General features: G+C 36.8%; 1 protein-coding gene and 1 pseudogene across 1 annotated transcript; both read left to right on the top strand.

The window, feature by feature from the left end:
• Window positions 1–4125: 4125 nt before the first annotated feature.
• LOC21385577 (lysine-specific histone demethylase 1 homolog 3) lies at window positions 4126–12086 on the top strand. Its single transcript, XM_024177305.1, is given in 9 exon segments — window positions 4126–5975; window positions 6413–6554; window positions 6730–8430; window positions 8432–9046; window positions 9232–9325; window positions 9741–10210; window positions 10814–11530; window positions 11650–11724; window positions 12007–12086. Coding segments are annotated over 9 exon segments (5655 nt in total). The 5' UTR covers window positions 4126–4200; the 3' UTR covers window positions 12073–12086.
• Window positions 12087–12404: 318 nt separating this feature from the next.
• Window positions 12405–19150, top strand: LOC21385575 (annotated as a pseudogene).
• The last annotated feature ends 1390 nt before the right edge of the window (window positions 19151–20540 follow it).

Below are 20540 nucleotides of genomic sequence, written 5' to 3'. Positions count from 1 at the left end.
ATAATTAATTCTCAATTAATTATTTTTCGAGTATTTAATTTTAGAATTCCATAATTCTAAAATTTCCATTTTGTCCTTTGTGTCTGGTAGAATTACAAGGACGACGCGGGGACTCACGGACCTATAATCCGAGCTCCAATAAAATTAATAATTAATTAAACTCTTTAATTAACTAATTAATTCTATTAATTCTAAAAGTTACTCTACTATAAACTTGGAATTGCACTCGTGTAATTATAGACATAAATTACTTCTAAACTGTGAAGTGTCCATTTGGTATAGTCATTACATATAGATCAATCCTCCATAAATAACTCATAATTAGAGTTAGGTGAAATCCGTTAACCTCTCTAATTAGATCTTTATACTTGAGTACCATTGAATCTCTAATAGACAGTGATTCATAAAATAAATTCACGAATTGGAGCTCATACTAGTCCAAGTACCGAATCAACCCTTAAGAGAATTATTTATCTACTTTTTCAAAAAGGAATGGATTCTATCTTGTATAATAATATTCTCAGCTACTCACTTCATCATGTCTCCAAAATACAAGGAATATAATTCAGCATCTCAGAATCCATACCGAGTAAAGAAAAATACATAAATCACAAATATAAGTCTGCTAATAACTCAGGATTAAGATCATTCTATATATGACAATTGGTAGACTCAATTAGAATTTATATACTCAACGAAAATTATAAGAAATTCATATTATGTCTATATCCATACTCCACATAATCTCATTATGCGTAATACACTCATTCAATATCTCTCCATGTTAACAGTGCGGATAACACCGTTCCATTATGAACGAGAATTACATGTATTAATAATGTTTTAATTAAAGATTCTAAACTTTAATTAAAATCATTACGAACATCGTTTTGATTATTATCCTTAAATATTATCCTCTCGCATATAACACTTATATACAATATTTAAGGTCACATAAATAATCATAGAATTTTTAGTGATATTCATAAAATATTCAATAATATAAGCACATAAAATAATGATAAACTATTTTATTAAATAAATAATAAATATCATATTAAATCTCATGCTTCTAGGACACAATTCCCAACAATATATAGATAATAAACATTTTTTGATACCTAGAGGGGCATTTTAGGCCTTTTTTAAAAATTTAACGGTCAATTAATGGAGGGGGTGGCTTGTAATTTTTTTAAAAAATTGAAGGGTGTTTATGTGATTAGTTTCAGTGATGAGGATGTTATTGTAGTCTTTTAAAACACACGGGTCAGTATAATAAGTGCTATTTATTATAATAAAAGAAAACTGCTAGTGCACTTTTCTGTCACTCTCTTTGCCACTTTCTGCCTTCATTGTTTGGCATGTGGACTCTACTAATATGAAATATTATCATTGAAATAAAAAAATGAATGGTGGAGTATATGTGTAAAACAACAGATGCATAAAGTGACAAAGAGTAACGACAACATTTCTCTAAATAAAATACCGTTTAAATGCCTTTCACACGGTAAAACATGCAGAGCAGGTTATTGAACTAGTTTTTTTTAATCTAAAAAAAAAGACACAAACGAGCGCACACAAAAATAGTGTGGAAATGACCCTCGTCGATGCATTTCTTACTTATATTTATACTAGTTGAGCCACGTGCTATGCACGTGAGGAATAACTTTATAAATTTAATATTCATGTCAAAACACGTAGGATCATTAGAAGTTAAGTCCATTAATTAGAGCAAGAGAAAAAAAATTTAAAAATTATATCGAAAAAGAATTAAAATTATATAAGAGTTTTTGAACAAGAAAAAAAACTTTATTATGGGAACATTTGAAAGGAATTATTTTAATTAAAATAGAGTAAGGAAAAGAAAGTATTTTAAAGAAGGATATTGTAAAAAAAAATGTAGCAGTCAAATAATGTTAGAGAAAAAAGTCAATAAGCAAACGAAAAGAAGAAAATATAACAAATAAAAAAATAAAAAGATGAGAATTTGATAAAAAAAATAGGGATATATTTGAAAAGATTATTTTAATTAAAAGAAATTATTTTAAAGAATAATACTATAAAAAGTAAACGAATTCTCAAAGGGGAAAAATAAAAAAGACAATAGGCAAAAAATGAAAAAATTTAAAAGAGAAAAAGTTTAAAAAAGAGAAAGAATAAAAAAAGAAGAAGAATAAGGAAGCCAACACATGGCCTCTTAAGACCATCTCCAATACAAGTGTTAATGTTAATGCTAATTATATATTTAACATTAAAAAGTATGATATGGTATGTTATTCTTATTTTTGCTCCAAGGCATAATGCTATTTCTCATATGATATACTTGGTGGGAAATTTGTCACAAAGTATAGCTTATGGAAAATTTAGCACAATAAATAATGTTGTATTGGAGAATTTTTTTTACACTCAAATGTTAAATTTACAATTGACACATCAATTATAACATTGCATTGGGGATGCTCTAAGTCGACTAGGTTGCTTTTATAGACGTTAGACGTTAGATTAGATATATAAATAGTCGTGAACATAAAAAACTATAAAAGAGCCATTGACAAAATAAAAAAAAGCATAAAAAACAAAAGAATATCAGAAAAGAGAAAAACACACGTAAACACAATTAAATTATAAAAAAATTCATAAAATAAAAAAATAAAAGAAAAACATTTTAAATATAAAAAATAATAAAAGGAGAAAAGGAGAAAATAATAAAAAAAAGGGTTGAGGGCTATCACATGGCAACGTGGAAATTACTCTGAGGGAGCACTATAGAAAAAAAATTGTGTAAGGATAATTTTTTGATATAACAAGAATTTTACTAAAAGAAAATTAAGTATGGATACATTTGAAGAAAATTAATTTACTAAAAAACAATTAAGTAAAATACATTATGTTCATTGGAGCAAAGTGATCAAAAGTTTGTTTTTTTTTTTTAAAGATTAGATTTTTGATACAATTACTCTCTGATCTTGTCATGGTTTAACAAATTACCCCTTAAACGTTTAATTTTAGAAAGTTGTCCTCCAAACTTGTAAGTTTGTTGCAATGTGTCCTATTTAACTAAATTTGCTTAAATTTTTATTAAATTTAAGAGATTAAAAATTGAGATATTAAAATATTTGTGTTACATTTAAATTATAATGTTAAAATTTTTAACTAAACGTGTTTTTTGACACTAATTTAACACAAATTGCTGTTAAAATAAGACATATTATAATAACTTTCTAAATTAAAAGGATAACTTATTAAAATTAAAAATTTTAAGGATAATTTATTAAATTACGATAAATTTAAAAGAAAATACACTAAAAACCCAAAAAGATTTACGGAAATAAAAAAATAGAAAGTAAAAATTTAAAAGAAAAAAGATAAAAGATAAAAAACTGTAAAGAAGGAAAAGAAGGAAAAAAAGAAAAAAAACGGAGGAGAAGTGGCCTCGTGGCAGTTTAAGGGAGAGTACCTTGACGGTTATGTATTATTAGATGTTAGATTTTCCCTTTTTTTTTCTTTTTAATTTTTTTCTGTTCGTTTAAATTCCTAGTACCGTATTGCTCAAAAAAAAAAAAAAAAAAAATCCTAAAACCGGAGCGGCGCACTTTTATAGAGGCGACCTCACCAATTCCACAAGGAGACGCTAACGTGCGCATCTCACTGTCGTCGACAAATCCATTAACGCCACTCAATCACAGCTTCTGCGTCCTCTCTCACTCACAGGTCCGACATCCCTATCCCCAATCCCTCTCTCTCTCTCTCTCTCTACTAGGGCTTAGTCACTCTCTCAAAAGCCCTAGCCTGATTTCGCTTTCCCTTTTCCCTCTTTATTTATTGGATTTTCTTTTCTTCGGATTGAGTGGACTGAAAATTCGGACGGTACGTTGATTGATTGATTGGGGAGAAGCTTTATTGAGACAAAAAAAGAAACAGAATCATTCTACAAAAATCTTATTTGCAAAAGTTTCGTGGATATATAGGTTTCGATGCGTATTAGTTCAATGTTTAGCTTCGTTTTTCATTGTCGTCACAGCTTGAAAGAGCGTGTGGCAGACCAAGAATGAGCTTTGTTTCCTCGAAATTGGATAACTGGAAGGTGATGATTTGTGTTCGTGATCGTTGCTTGTTGGTTTGGGCGTTGAAGCTGGGTTAGGGTTGCAGAAAATTGTGGATTATTGGAGGTTGTTTTGGGAAGATAGGGCTGATAACAAGATGGATGGGGACGATAAAAAGTCTGGCACTAAGAAAAGATCGAAGCAAATCGAGATTGGTATTGGTTCGAATGATGACGAGCCCATTGGGTCGTTGTTGAAGTTGAAGAGGGCACGGAACCCTAAGAAGGTTAAGCCGGGATTGGAGGGGACCGTTGGAAGGGGCAAGAGGGGTGGTGTTGGAGATGAGGATTTGGGGGGAATGGATGATACTTTGGCGATTTTATGGAAGAAATTGAAGGTTTCGAAGAAGGATTTGGTCTCTGGGACGATTAGGGGAAAGACTTCTGCTTCGGTTGTGATCGAGTCTTCTGATCCGCCTGTGGAGGAAGGTGGTTCAGATGCAAAATCGGTGTCAAAAGGTGCTGGGAAAGGTTCATTAGTGGAAGATGGTGGATCTGATATGACTGTGGACATTGGAGTAGAGAACAAGCCTAAAGGAAAGGTGAAGAGACCCAGGGTTAATTCGAATACGAAGACAGATGATGTTGGTTTGGAGTCTATGGGATCTGGCTGTTCCCTTTTGAAGGATAAGAATGTTTCGGGCGTGCTGCCTGAGGAAGGTACTAGTCATTCTTCAAATGATCGATTGGAGGACTCCTTATCATCACTTCTTCGCAGGGCACAATCTGGTGTAACGAGGAAGTCTCGCCCAAACTCGAGTCTAAAAGGGAGTCATGATATGAGTCGAGATCGTTCTTCATCAGTTGAGAGCATGAGATCCAATGATAGAGAACAGAATAGGCCTTCCAAAGTTATTCCAGAATGCTATTCCAAAGTGATTCGTGATGAAGCGATGATGGAGCGCAGTTCAACTGCTCAAGAGGGGCTTGCAGTGGATCCATGTAGCCCAAGTAAAGTTTGTGATGGAGATAGTAGGTTATCTCCTGGCCAGAAGGCTGCCTCTGAAACTTGCATTGTTAAGGATGGCCTGAACCATTGTTCTGCAGGAGAAGAAATAACTCTAAATTGTGGACAAAATGAGTTTGATTATGAACCATGTACGAGAGGTCAACGGCTCATGTCTTGCTCTGACTCTGATTTACTGAAGGAAGAGACGTGCACTAACTGTAATGGCCCAGATACTTACACGGAGGAGCAAGATGACGCTTCAGGTAATCTGCAAAAGGAGAGTGCTGTGACTTGTAATGGCGGGATATCTTCAATTCATACCACTTGTACTGGAGCACATGAGCTGGGGTGTAATTTCCAGTTGAATGGCGAAGAGATATCTTTGAAGACTCTTATAGAAAAAAATGAATCTTATGATGAATCTGCTCATGCTATTTATAAGTGCTGTTCTGCATTACATCAAAATCTGGAAGCTCAGGACACAACCTGTGTTTCCGTTGGTGAGGAGACTCATGGGGGCTCTCCTCTATCTGTGGCTCCAGATGAAAATGAGAGTTACCAAGAAGATACAGTATCTTTACCGGACACTGAAAACAAAGAGAGTAAACTATCTGCTTATCGTGCTACACGTAAGCATAAAAAGCATAGGCATGGAGACATGGCTTATGAGGGGGATGCTGACTGGGAGACTCTGATAGATGAGCAAGGTTTTCTTGAAGGTCAACGCCCTATGGATAGTGACCGCTCATTTAGAGCGAGATCAAAATCCAATCCTTCTTCAAGTATTGTTACTGATGGGGAAGGCAGTGGGGCAGCGGCAGTATCAGCAGGCCTTAAAGCTCATGCCGTTGGCCCTATTGAGAAGATTAAATTTAAGGAGATCTTGAAGCGCCGAGGTGGGCTTCAGGACTATTTGGAATGCAGGTTAGTATTATCTCTTCATTGAATCTGGCTGTAAAATAGGATTGTTGCCTTTAGATGTCTAGTATCAATTCTCCAATGTGTGAGAGTTGCTGTATCTATTTTACTGAGCTATTCTGTCAAGTTACTGGTACCAGTTTGGTCTCTTGATTCATATCCATTTAATACTATTTTCTAGAATTTTTTTACTTTATGGAGTATGGAATGGGATTTTTGATATCTTAACTTCATCTTGTAAGATTTCTCGTGTTACTCTTCAAGTGCAATTGTTTGTGATGTATTTTTTTTAATGTGACGCCTTGCCCATTTCTCACAAAAGAATAAGAAGCATGTTAGTTTCCTGTTTCCATCTTTACCTGTTTCGGGCTCTTCTTCCTCCAATTTTGTGTCTCTCTGATAGACTCTACTTGGTGAAAATTTTGTTACTTGGTGGAATGCAGGAATCAGATCTTAGGTCTCTGGAACAAAGACGTCAGTCGGATATTGCCTCTCTCTGACTGTGGGGTTACTGAAAAGGCTTCTGCTAATGAATCACCACATGATTCCCTGCTTAGGGAGATATATGCATTTCTTGACCAGAGTGTAAGCTTTAGTTTCTTTCACCTTTTTCTTTATCACTTCTCTATATTTTTTTAACGTCAGGGTTGTTCCTTTTTTTTTTTTCAGTAACTTTTCTGTTAATCTGGACGATAGAATTATTCTTTGTGCTCAGCTTAGATTTCAAAAAGTTATATTATTTCAATAAACTTGTGAACAGGGTTATATCAATTTTGGAATTGCATCTGAGAAGGAAAATGCAGAATCTGGTCATAAGCAAAACTATAAACTCCTTAGGGAAAAGAATTTTGTGGAAGGTTCTGGTCTTTCAGTTGCTGATTCAGAGGATGGAGTTTCTTTTATTATTGGTCAGGTTAAGAGTTCTAAAGCTTCAATTGAAGCGAAGAATAGACTTTTTTCAGATGGTGAAAACCTGACACATGAAGCAATAAAAGAGCGCGAGTGTGTTCCAAATGCAAGAATAGAATCAGCCAATGAGACGGAACCTGAAGGACACTTTGGTGATTTTAGTGAAAATTGTAGCATCAATGCAAAATTGGCGGAGAAATTGGTGAATTTAGATGTTGGAAGTACTGAACTGTCTTGTGAGATATTGGAAGTTGACCAAGTCCCTATCACAACGCTAGATACAAAAAATGATTCATGCCATATTCAACCTGCAGCTAATGATGGTGCTAAAAGGAATCATCATCATCTGCAACGTGATGCAGATGTTCCAAAGAAAATCATTGTTATAGGGGCTGGTCCAGCTGGGTTAACTGCTGCACGGCAATTGCAACGACAAGGTTTTTCTGTCACCATATTGGAAGCTAGGAGTAGAATTGGAGGTCGTGTTTACACAGATCGGTCATCTTTATCAGTTCCAGTGGATCTTGGTGCTAGCATTATTACTGGTGTGGAGGCTGATGTGGACACTGAAAGAAGACCAGATCCTTCATCATTGATTTGTGCCCAGTTGGGCGTGGAGCTGACCATATTGAACAGTGATTGCCCCCTCTATGACATTGTAACAGCTCAAAAAGTTCCTTCAGATCTAGATGAAGCTTTGGAAGCTGAATACAACAGTCTTCTTGATGATATGATATTTCTCGTTGCACAGAAGGGAGAACATGCTACGAAAATGTCTCTTGAGGAGGGTTTGGAATATGCCCTCCAAAGGCGTCGTATGGCACGAGTAGGGGTGAATGTGGATGAAAAAAAACATGACCTTGCTGTGGATGGTTTTGTGGATTTGAAAACAAGTAGTGATGGCAGAGTTCCTGGCAAAAATTATTCTACTGAAGAGCTTTTGAGTCCTCTTGAGAGAAGGGTTATGGATTGGCATTTTGCCAACTTGGAGTATGGTTGTGCCGCCCTACTTAAGGAAGTATCTCTTCCCTACTGGAACCAAGATGATGTATATGGTGGCTTTGGAGGAGCTCATTGCATGATTAAGGGGGGTTACAGCACTGTCATTGAGTCGCTTGGAGAAGGACTTTGTATTCACTTGAAGCATGTGGTCACAGACATTTCATATAGCACCAAGGTTTCTGGAGTTCTAGATGGCCAGTCTAATAAAGTAAGAGTTTCTACTTCAAATGGTGGTCAATTTCATGGCGATGCTGTCTTGGTTACAGTGCCACTTGGCTGCCTGAAAGCAGAAACAATAAAATTTTCACCTCCATTACCCCAGTGGAAACAGTCTTCTGTCCAGCGGCTTGGCTTTGGAATTCTTAACAAGGTAGTTCTGGAATTTCCAGATGTGTTTTGGGACGACTCTGTGGATTACTTTGGAGCAACTGCTGAGGAAACAGATAGGAGAGGGCAGTGCTTTATGTTCTGGAATGTTAAAAAAACAGTAGGGGCTCCTGTTCTTATAGCGCTGCTAGTTGGTAAGGCAGCGATAGATGGTCAAAATATGATTTTCTTCCGACCATGTAAACCATGCATTAGTAGTTCTTCGTAAGTTGTTTGGGGAGGAGATAGTACCTGATCCGGTTGCATCAGTTGTGACAGATTGGGGTAGGGATCCTTTCAGCTATGGTGCCTACTCATATGTTGCTGTTGGTGCTTCTGGAGAAGACTATGACATATTAGGCAGACCTGTTGAGAACTGCTTATTTTTTGCTGGTGAAGCAACCTGCAAGGAGCACCCTGACACGGTTGGTGGTGCTATGATGAGTGGGCTTCGAGAAGCGGTTCGTATAATTGATATATTGACGACTGGAAACGATTACACAGCAGAAGTAGAGGCAATGGAAGCTGTACATAGACAGTCGGAATTTGAAAGGGATGAAGTTAGAGACATAGCAAGGAGGCTTGATGCAGTTGAACTTTCCAATGTCCTCTATAAGGACTCTTTGGATGGAACCCAAAGTTTGACCAGGGAAGCTCTTCTACAGGACATGTTCTTTAATGCAAAAACCAATGCTGCACGGCTGCATCTGGTTAAAGAGTTGTTGACTCTTCCTGTTGAAACCTTAAAGTCTTTTGCTGGCACCAAAGAAGGGCTAAGTACTCTCAACTCATGGATACTGGTATATTTCATCTCATTGGTCATGAATACATCATTAAATAATCTTTTTTCCCCTTTGCATAAGAAAGAATATATCTAAGTCAACTTATATATGAATTTAGTCTGTATGGTGTTTTGCTGTTGACACATTTAGTATTTATTTTATAGGCGACATTGCTAATGGTGCAAATTCTGTCGTTATTACAGGACTCGATGGGGAAGGATGGCACCCAACTCTTGCGGCATTGTGTTCGTCTTCTTGTTCTTGTTTCAACAGACTTACTTGCCGTGCGTTTATCTGGTATTTCATCTTATTTCTGGTTTTGTGTCTAAGATTTGCATTCATGTTAGCCTGCTTACATATAATCTCCTAATATGAATTAATTAATTGGTTTTTGAGCTTTCCTTCACTTCTAGCTGTTACTTGTGTGCAATGTCACTACGAGTTACTTTAGGAATAGGTGGTTGATGGACTAAATAGCAACCAGCACCGTGGATGCAATAAGTTTGATTGAAATTATAATTCAAATATGCTAAAAGTTTGATGTGCAGTTGTTTACGTATGTATTTACATATAAACATAAAGTGATTACATGCATAAATACCTCTGCAGTCTGTTCTGTCTACTTTTTTTCCCTGCCATATTTTTTTCCCCCTTGTTGATGAATGCAAGGTGAAATGTTGATGAATGCAAGTTGTTTATTATTTTGGCGCAGGCATAGGGAAAACTGTAAAAGAGAAAGTTTGTGTTCATACTAGCCGTGATATACGTGGCATAGCAAGTCAACTGGTTAATGTGTGGCTAGAAGTCTTCCGCAAGGAAAAAGCTTCCAATGGGGGATTGAAATTCTCAAGGCAATCAGCTACAAAATCTGTTAGAGATCCAGCAGCTAAGCCACCTCTACACACAAATCATGGCGCTTTGGTGGACAGAGGAAATATTCAGGTTTCTGCATCCAATGGAAGCCATTTATCTTTAAGTGCAAATGTAAAGAAAGTGAATGGAAAAGTGGCCAAGCTAGAATCAGCAACTTACTCAAAACCAGAAAACAATTCTTTAAGGTCCCAAGGTTCAACAAGAATATTGGATACTGATGTAGAGGATGGTGCTGCTATGACAGAAGAAGAAAAAGCTGCCATTGCTGCTGCAGAAGCAGCCCGTGCTGCTGCTCTTGCGGCTGTTGAGGTTTGTTTTCCTTGGTCTTCTTCTTGTTATAGCAGTTTATTGATGTCAAATCTTAGCACGGCATTGCAAAATACTTGCTGCATGACGAAGCCATATCAAGTCATTTGAATACTTACGGTCCGTTAGATTATTGTTACATTTTCAGTTAATCCGGTCTATGTTTTCTTTTTTGAGAATTGCTGTAAATCTTTATGTGCAAATCTTGTTTCTTATCTAGACTTAGGCCTTGTTCTTTTCACAACTCAAGTTCTATTGTTACAGTCTCACAAAAAGTTCAAATTCAACTTTTTTGCTACGGTGTTTTTCTCTCACATACACAACTCAAATTCTTAATTTGAGTTCCTTTAGAAATATTCCAACAGTGTTCCCGAGTATTATAATTATCTTCTCTTTCTAAAATAGTACAAGTTTTGAAAGAGACAAGGGATGTTACGTGTTACCCTGAAAAAAACAAATGGATTGAAACTAAATTGTCTGACAAATAGTTTTGTGCCCTAGATTGTCTTGTGGACTACAAGTATCTGTACTTTTTATTTTATTTTATGAAGAATGGCTCTGTTTTGGTGTCTTCCTACATGAACTTAGTGACTGTGTGCTTTGCAGGCGTATGCGTCTTCGGAGGCAAAGAGCAATACATTGCTGCAGCTTCCTAAGATTCCCTCATTTCACAAATTTGCTAGACGTGAGCAATATGCTCAAATGGATGAATATGATTTTAGGAGGAAATTGTCTGGGGGTGTTTTGGGGAGACAAGATTGTTTATCAGAAATAGACTCTAGGAATTGCAGAGTCAGGAACTGGTCTGTTGATTTCTCTGCCACCTGTGTCAACCTTGATAATTCAAGAATTTTGGCTGATAATCTTTCTCAGCGAAGCCATTCTAATGAGATTGCTAGTCATTTGAACTTCAAAGAGCACTCAGGAGAGAGTGCTGCTGCTGACAGCAGCATTTATACAAAAGCATGGGTTGACACAGCTGGAAGTGTCGGAGTAAAGGATTATCATGCTATTGAGAGATGGCAATCACAAGCAGCGGCAGCTGATCCCAATTTCTTTGATCCAGTTGATCATGTCAGGGATGAAGAGGATTCAAATGCAAGTTCAAGACAACCCACCTGGAAGTGTGATGGACGAGCAAATGAGAGCTCTGTTTCACAGGTTACGATGAACAAGGAATCTGTAAAAAGTCATCATCGAGGGGCAGATCGTATTAAGCAGGCTGTCGTAGACTATGTTGCATCATTGCTTATGCCCCTCTATAAAGCTAAAAAAATAGATAGAGAGGGATACAAGTCTATAATGAAGAAAAGTGCAACAAAGGTCGGTTATTCTTTGTATCTTAAACTTCCTCCTTTGTTCTTTTTGTAAGAAAGCATAAGTTGCAACAGTATTAAAATGGATTATATGTCATTGATAGATATTATTAATTCAACTTGCAGGTCATGGAGCAAGCTACAGATGCAGAGAAAGCCATGGCTGTTTCTGAGTTTCTTGATTTCAAGCGTAGGAACAAGGTGCGCACCATTGTTGTTCGTTAGTAAACCTAATTGATAGTGACCGGTGCTTTGAAATTTTTACACGTTTGGTTTCCTGAGTTTCTCCTTATTACATATCCTTTTTCAACGAATAACCACTAAGCATTTGATCCTATAGCCCTTTTTTATTAACTTCAGTTGTCTCGTTGCTATCTTCTTGCCATTGTTAGGACAAATATATTTAAGAACGTAAATGGACAGTTATTTAATGTTCTCCTATTCATTGTTTACTAAGCTTATCCGGATGCCTTACACATGCAGATCCGTGCATTTGTGGATACATTGATTGAGAGGCACATGGCGTCGAAGCCGAGTATAAAAATGTGATGGCCTTGATGGTTGAACGGAGTTACTTTCCGGTGCACTTCCATCCGAGCTATAAAGAAGTATTTGGCGCCTGTGTCAATAGCATATTGGTGGTGGTGCGGCATAGCATTGGTACTTGATTCAAACTGCCAATAAGATTTTAATGGTACAAAAGTGCAATAGAAGAGTGGAATAGCATTTACGAGGCCTGCTGAATCATATATGGCAAATCTCAATGCATGTTGCTTACAATGTGTTGCAGTCTTGAAAATGTGATTAGAGCAGCCAGGCGGATTTTGGAAGAGCATCAGCGCATTACAGATGGGCTCAACGCAAGTTGCTTTGTACATCTGATTGGGCTAAGCATGATACGAAAACATCATGTTTGCCAGCTGCTTGTCATTCATTAAGGTTGTGCGTCCAAGGGTGGAAAGTTAAGACCCTACTTTTTATTTGGGATCCCTAGAGATTAGATACTACTAATTGTTCCTGACTCATTTTTTTTTTTTTTTTTTTTTTTTTCCGTTTTCCAATCTGTACAGTGTAGGATTGTTTTAGCGACAAGAAGCATACAGAATATTTTTCATTCATTGCCTAAAGTACTGAGTTCATCATTTCTCCTGACTTTTCAAGTCTTAACATTAATTTCTTGCTCTTCAAAATTGAGCAAACTTTTACATTTTCCATTAGTTGCTGCTATATTTAGAGCATTGAAATTCTACTCCCTAGTATTTTCATAGCTGTTTGGGTACTTTGTGATAACAGTCATCTGTATAATTCGGTTTATTACATTCAGATTCTGCAAGATAAGGTGAGGTAGTTTTTACTTAAAAGTCGACTTAGCCAATGCAATATTCATTTCAAGCTTCAGTCATCCTGGGCGTTGCTTATCCGATACTGACTTTCATCTATGGTGCGAAGATTGAAACTTGATCCTTTTTCTTTCTGCCTTTTATCTTCCATTACATTGATGCTTACACCTATTCTTCATTGTTGCTAGGACGGCAAAACACAATGTGGCTATTGGCAAGAGGTATGCCTTCTATTTCTCTACATTTATGATTATAGACGAGCATTTAAATGTAATTGGTGAAATTTCCTCTTTGATCTACTGGTTGCTGCTGACAATCGAACTTGGGCGATAGATGTTTCGACCACCATTTTTAATGCGTTGGTCCTTTCTCTTTATAGTTCTGATTTCTGATACTATTCCTAGCTGTTGATAGATCAGAGATGATAACAAAGGGTGGGAAGTCAGTGTTGGGATGATCCATAATGTTGGGAAGATGCATAAGGTGCAGTTTTCTATATGTTCAGGACACTCGGTTGTTTCTTTCGTATAAATGCATAAGTTCCCAATGACATCACACACCACTCAAGAACTGACCTCTCGAGATCCTTCGGGTTACTGATGTTGGGCATTTTTTTAGGCTTTCTTATTTTGAGAAGTCCAAAGTCCATTATTTTCCGTTCATTCTTTGTATTCTACTAGATGTTGGTTGTTTTCTTTTTGCCGTTCTTTTTTTAATATTCGAGCCAATAACCGTTATATAGCAGACAATTATTTACCTCAAAGTCAAGAGTACTAGACTCTAGTGCGGCAATAGTCAAGTACGAAAAGAGAGCATGTGACATGGGTGTGTCATGTGAAAGGAGACGGTAAATTTTAAATGCAGTGGTCATATTTTACTGTAGCGTTGTACTCGTTTAAAATGTTCGAAGTGATCCGTTGGCAACAGAAATAATAAACAACTATTGCTTATTGATCCTTAATCAATGAAATCTCGAGATATTAGTAGCTTAATAAATGTTTCAACTTTTTTTAGAAGTTATATATATATATATGTATGTATTTGTAAGTATTTAGATCTTGTTTATTTCACTTATTCGAGTTTTCAGTTTTAAGTTTTTACAGTAAAAAGTTTTTAGAAAATATCACATCTAATTTTTTCTACTACAGTAAAAAATTTTCAAAAAATATCATATCTTAGCTCGAATTAAAAATTCGAATTCGTGAAGTGAGCGAGGTCTTAGTGTAAGTATTTAGATCTTGTTTATTTCACTTATTCGAGTTTTCAGTTTTAGGTTTTTACAGTAAAATTTTTTAGAAAATATCACATCTAACTTTTTCTACTACAGTAAAAAATTTTCAGAAAATATTATATCTTAGCTCGAATTAAAAATTTGAATTCGTGAAGTGAGCGAGGTCTTAATTTTTAGATTGATTAGTCCCTCGTATGATGAGTAACATTGTAGTTAAAGACATTGTTAATTAAGAACGAAACGAGACATTAACATGTGTCGTTTATTATTATTCCCTCGAGTATGATAACATCTAACGTGGTTGTGAGGGCTGGCATCTTTGGCATCGTGTGCGTATGATATGTTCCTATAGAGAAAATTAATGAATATATTTTGTTAATTTACCTCTGTAATTTGGTGTAATTTTCTCAAAATTATGTGCCTTACAAATTATTAATATGCAAAACGACAAAATGAGAACATAAATTTTATACTGGTTATAAAATTTTTCAAGCCAAATTCTTCTAGTTTTTGGGTCTAAAATTTTTAAGAGAAAATTGCTAATTTACATGTAGAGCGTACAATTTGAATTTTTATATTTTATTCGTGATTAATAACTTTTGATTGTTGTAGTTATTTAATTAAAAAAAAATATTAAATTTTAAAAAAAAAGTGTTACATGTTTTAAGCTTAAATTGCTAAGAGACAAATTATTATAGAGAATATCACAATTAGTCATTAAATTATATTTAAAATACCAAATATATTCTTAAAATACCGGTTGGTATTCAGGCACGATACTAGCATCCAATTGAGGTACATGACAGACAACCGCCAGTGTTAGCAGCAGCAATCGGCGGACAACTGACGGTAACCGGTGTCCGCTTTGTTACCACTCGGTTACTGATCAGTAACTGCCGGTATCCACCTAGATGCCGGTATCCGCCACTGAAAATGGTGGGTATTCAAGACGATACCGGCTTAAAGCCGCCAATATCGGCAGCACTACGATCGTTCCCGTCGCCGGAACACTTCAAAATCATAAAAAAAAAACCACAAAATCCACAAATTCTCATATCATTGAAATTTATATCAACAAAGAAACAAAAAACACAAAACTTAGATCTACAACATCACAGACACAAAACTTAATCAACAATTCTCCACCACCTCCTCATCTTGCTTCTGGATCCTCCACTCGACCTTCTCGACGAACTCCAGCATCCTCTCCTTCGGCTCTTGCGTGAACTTCGTCTGAAACCGCATTTGCGAAATGCGAAAGGTGGCGGAGGGACCCCTTCCATTGTCAAGCGCTCGTATACGTTTAGATCCTCGCTCGATGGCTCCGTGCCAGCGGCTGCTACTCACGAACGCCACGTTCATCTGCTGGACAATCGGGTACTTGTGGTGGTGAGATCCCATCTCAAGCGACGTCGCACGGTTGCGCCGGGATATCTCCGTCGGCATCGCACGGTTGCACGGGGAGATACTAGCATCGCACTCATGGACACGAGATCTCTCCTCCGGTGAGATCTGGACCTACGGTGGCGGCGGCGGCGGCTTCGCCATTTATATTCCCGGATCTGAACCTCCGTGACGTGAAGGGTTGCAGATCAATGAGCTATTGCATCGGGAGATCGCCTTGGGTGCAGATCGATGTTGAGCGGCGAGATATTGATGATATGGCTAGGCGGCGACGGTCTTTGGCGGTGTCTGAGGAGTCTCGAGAGAAGTAGAGAAGAGAAAGATCTAGGAAAAAGGAGTAAAACCCCTAACTTATTTTGAGGGTATATAAAGTCGTGCAAAAAAAAAATTAATAGTTTGTAGAGCACTGGCATATGTTGATCCTCATTTAAAATTCATGACAATTTAAGTAATTATCTCAAAAATATTAGTTAAGAGTAAAGGTCCGATCGTCCAAACCAACCAAAAAAGGGAAAGGAAATTTCAGAAATCGACGAACAGAATTTCGTCAGACTCTAATCTTCCCGGAGAAGAAAAAAATGTCGTCGACTTTCAACGGCGCCGTTCGTTGGCTTCCTCGGTGCCGCCGCGGCTCTCGTCTTCTCATGTAAATCCAAAATTTGATTCCAATTCACACATTTTCTGTTCAATTTCGAGCCTATTACTGTTTTCCAATTCAGATCTACGGTTCGATTGGTTTGGATCTAGGGTTTTGATTTGGTGTTTTGCCATTACAGGTATGGGAGCTGCGTACGGGACGGCGAGGAGCGGGGTCGGGGTTGCGTCGATGGGAGTGATGAGGCCGGAGCTGGTGATGAAGTCAATCGTGCCGGTGGTTATGGGTGGAGTGCTGGGTATATACGGTCTCATCATAGCTGTTATCAACAGTACTGGTATTAACCCTAAGGCCAAATCTTATTACCTCTTCGATGGCTATGCTCATCTTTCTTCTGGTCGCGCTTGTGGCCTGGCCGGCCTCTCCGCTGGTATGGTATTGGGATTGTTGGTGATGCCGGTGTTAGGTATATTTCTCTCTTTTCCTTCCAATCCATTAAGTTATTGACGTATATGCGTTAAAACTGTGTTTGGGATTGTCAAGTGTGTTCGCGATATGGCTGTATCTAGAGTGACAGCAAAGATATTGGTTTGATCTTACCTTAGTGCCCGAAATGTGTGATTGGTATCTCTAAACGGAAAATGCGTTTTTTATTGGTTCTGTGATGGAGGAGAATGGATATTATCATTGTCTGATAAATATTATCTAGGATAAGTATACTTTTTTTTTTCTTTCTTTTTCTTTAATTACGTAGTCATATTGTATTTATCTCGTTGTCTATGACTACTAGTAACAGAAGAATCTCCAAATCGGATACACCATCTTTGATCTTTGTTTTTAAGATAGTTGATTCTATTGGGATTTGTTTCTCTGTTATGCTTGCTTCTTTGGAATTTGTTTTGTTATTGTAGTGGAATGTTGATGCGAACCCACTAGGATTTAACCCTTAGATCCCACGTACAAATGGTATTTGAACTTCAAGAAAGCTAAAATCAGAGTTTGGTGATCCACTTAAACCCTTGAATCAAAGAAACAAGAACCCAAGTGTTGAAAACGCCACAAGGATGATCAAACCTTGATAAGTTTAGAAAGTTCAATGAAGAACACAAGAGATAACTGAAATCCTCACTCTTTGTATTGAAAAACCAAGTATCAAAGATATATCTGATGCTTACAAGTTCATCGCTATTTATAAATCCTCACTCTTTGTATTGAAAAACCAAGTATCAAAGATATATCTGATGCTTACAAGTTCTGCGCTATTTATAGGGATAGCTCCATTACAAACATTTAACTCCAGAAAATGATGAGTCTCAAGCAAAAGAAAAGACACTAGAATTAAAAAGACACCATTCCTTCCTTACTAAATCAGGCCTTCAACAACACTAAATCCCCTTTAAATTTTCAACCTAAAAACCTCCAAATTCCATCCAAAATTCATGCAACTTTCAGTCTTCAATCTCCCAAAAATAAAAAAACGTTTTTGACTTGTACTGCTCCAATTGAATGAATTTTGCAGCTTACTGATGAAGAAAACTAAGGCTTTTCAGCTCCACAAAGGATTCCAATAGTCTCAAAATTGGGCTTGAATGAAACAAGTGAAATCTGATGGCTTGCTTAAGCCCATCGTGCTATCTTTGGGTCCACTCGCAACTTGCTTTGTTCATATCTCTTGAACAAGGCCATTCAAAGCCTCTTAAAGCTATTTAGCCCGTGCTCTTGTAATTGGCCCACTTGGAATGTGCAATGGATCATCTTGTACCACTTGTTGAGTTGTATCAAATGTTTTCATGATTCTTATAGATGACAAGTGGTGTCTTGGAAATTCACATAGCTATTATTTTCTTTTTTTATCCTCTAAAACATACTCAAACTGCGTAGGTATAGTTACCTAACAAGCGTAGAATAAATTTGTCTAATTTATGGAATGTAGTTTGATTTCCCTTTGCGGTCCCACAAAGGTTTTTAGTTTAGTAGAGAATGTTTTGCTGTTTAGGAACAAGTAGAAGAGACATTGCTAAGTAAATGTGAAGCATTAGAGAACTTAGTTGAACGGAACTCTGATCTATGCCATGCACTCTTATTTTGTTTAGGACGGTGATAGAAACTATTTACGTTGAAGTCTTATCCATATTAATCAGCTATTCGGAAGTTCCTGTTGGTTCTTGCCTTGTTTTAATGTGTCTCAATATCAATGGTTTTTCTTTTTCGGATTGCTATTTGAATTGTTGCTCTCATTGCCCTTATGTATGGTTAATGCGATAAGTATTCTTTTGTTGGCGGTCTATGAGGCATGAGCTGCTTCTATGTTGTTTAATTATGAAATTCCATTTTGTTGTGATCAATATCTCTACATGCAATTCATTAATGCATGAATTCTCCACTCTTCCTTCCTTGCTAGGAAAATGGTGGGGTGAATTAAGTAAATTTCTTGGGCGGAATGAATTAAGTAATAATTTGCAGTAAAAATATTGAGTCTCTTTATTTTATTTTATTTTATTTTTTTTTATGTATAAGAGTTTAGAAGGTATGTTGGCCAATGCGTTGACAAACATATTGCTTAATGATCTGTTTCTGTTTCATCTAGTTTTGCTAGAAGTTTCCTCTAAATATTACATTTTTATCTTTGTAGGGCCAATGCGCAGCAGCCGAAGCTTTTCGTTGGGATGATTCTCATTCTCATTTTTGCTGAAGCGCTTGCTCTATATGGTCTCATTGTCGGCATCATTCTCTCTTCCCGGGCGGATCAGTCAAGAACTGACTAAGAACGCATTCTTCTACCCTAGTTGGCTTTATCGCTGTTGGTTATTGCTATTGATTTAGAACCATGACATTGCTCGAAGTACTTCAGCTTGGGAAGTGTCCTACTAAAAATGTGTGTTGGTGTAATTATAAGCTCTGTCATGGTTAAATTTTTATGGACTGATGGTAGGATATAGAGTTTAGCATTTAGTTTTTACCATTTTAATAAAATGGAGCTTGGTTCACTTAATCCAATGCTGTGTTAAGGATTAACATTCACATTTTGCAGACTCATTGCCTATATTGTTTTGCCAATTAGCTAGCTCACTGGATTTCGCTATTATAATTGTCATTTTTTCCTTATGTAACGTTTTGATCTCTTAGTAGGTGTGCTTTCATGAATTAGTCGGCTTCCTTTTAATGGATGCGTAAATTCACTCTGCTTCGCTCGCATAAAATTGTCAACGAAGTACTCAATAAATTGAAAGAATGGGTTGTGGAAAAAAAAAAAAAAAAAAAAAAAAAAGAGAAACGAAGGAAATACAGAAAGTCGAGAAGCGATTATCGCATTAAAATTGTTTCTTCTCCCTTCCTCTTCTACAGGACATGTTTTTTAATGCAAAAACCAATGCTGCAGGGCTGCATCTGGTTAAAGCGTTGTTGACTCTTCCTGTTGAAACCTTAAAGTCCTTTGCTGGCACCAAAGAAGGGCTAAGTACTCTCAACTCATGGATACTGGTACATTTCATCTCATTGATCATGAATACATCATTAAATAATCTCTTTTCCCCTTTGCATAAGAAAGAATATATAACTTATATATGAATTGTCTGTATGGTATTTTGCTATCGACACATTTAGGAAATAATATATCTAAGTCAACTTATATATGAATTGTGTCTGTATGGTGTTTTGTTGTTGACACATTTAGTATTTATTTTATAAACGACGTTGCTAATGGTACAAATTCTGTTGTTATAACAGGACTCGATGGGGAAGGATGGCACCCAACTCTTGAGGCATTGTTATTATTAAAATACTCGGTTTTGACACATTTAAGAAATAATATATCTAAGTCAACTTATATATGAATTGTGTCTGTGTGGTGTTTTGTTGTTGACATATTTAGTATTTATTTTATAAACGACGTTGCTAATGGTACATTCTGTCGTTATAACAGGACTCGATGGGGAAGGATGGCACCCAACTCTTGCGACATTGTTTTTACTTTAACACTTGGTTTCGATGTCTTTGACTATGGTTATTGTTGTGTGGGAAAATATGTTTTGTCACGTCGGATGACAGCCAAGCTCCACGTAGCCTTCACCCACCACGTCAGACAGCGGTCGACGTCTTGAGCTCATTTCCCCCTCCTCCGACTGTGAAAGGGCTGATCGTATGAGAAAATTCATGTAACTATCGACCCTACATGCAGTCGAGGCTTGCACGATTCGTTCTCCGCATACTGATACCATGGGAGGATCGACCGGGATGGAGACCGCGGTTTGTGAAATATAATATAGACGCAGAAGGCAGGACGCATGAGCTTGGATCCACGTCCCAAGAATGACCTCTGAGGTGACAGGGGGGAAATCCCTAGGTTACTTCTGGGTTTAAAGAAGGTCAGTAACACAGGAAATGATTACCTGTCCATAAACCACCTAGAACAGACCAATGGAAATCACAAAGGCCGTGTTTGGAATTA

This window comes from Morus notabilis, unplaced genomic scaffold, assembly GCF_000414095.1.
Source record: "Morus notabilis unplaced genomic scaffold, ASM41409v2 Scaffold2010, whole genome shotgun sequence".
Lineage (NCBI taxonomy): Eukaryota > Viridiplantae > Streptophyta > Magnoliopsida > Rosales > Moraceae > Morus > Morus notabilis.
The sequence above is the reverse complement of the archived record's forward strand: the minus strand, read 5'-3'. Positions and strand labels throughout refer to the sequence as shown.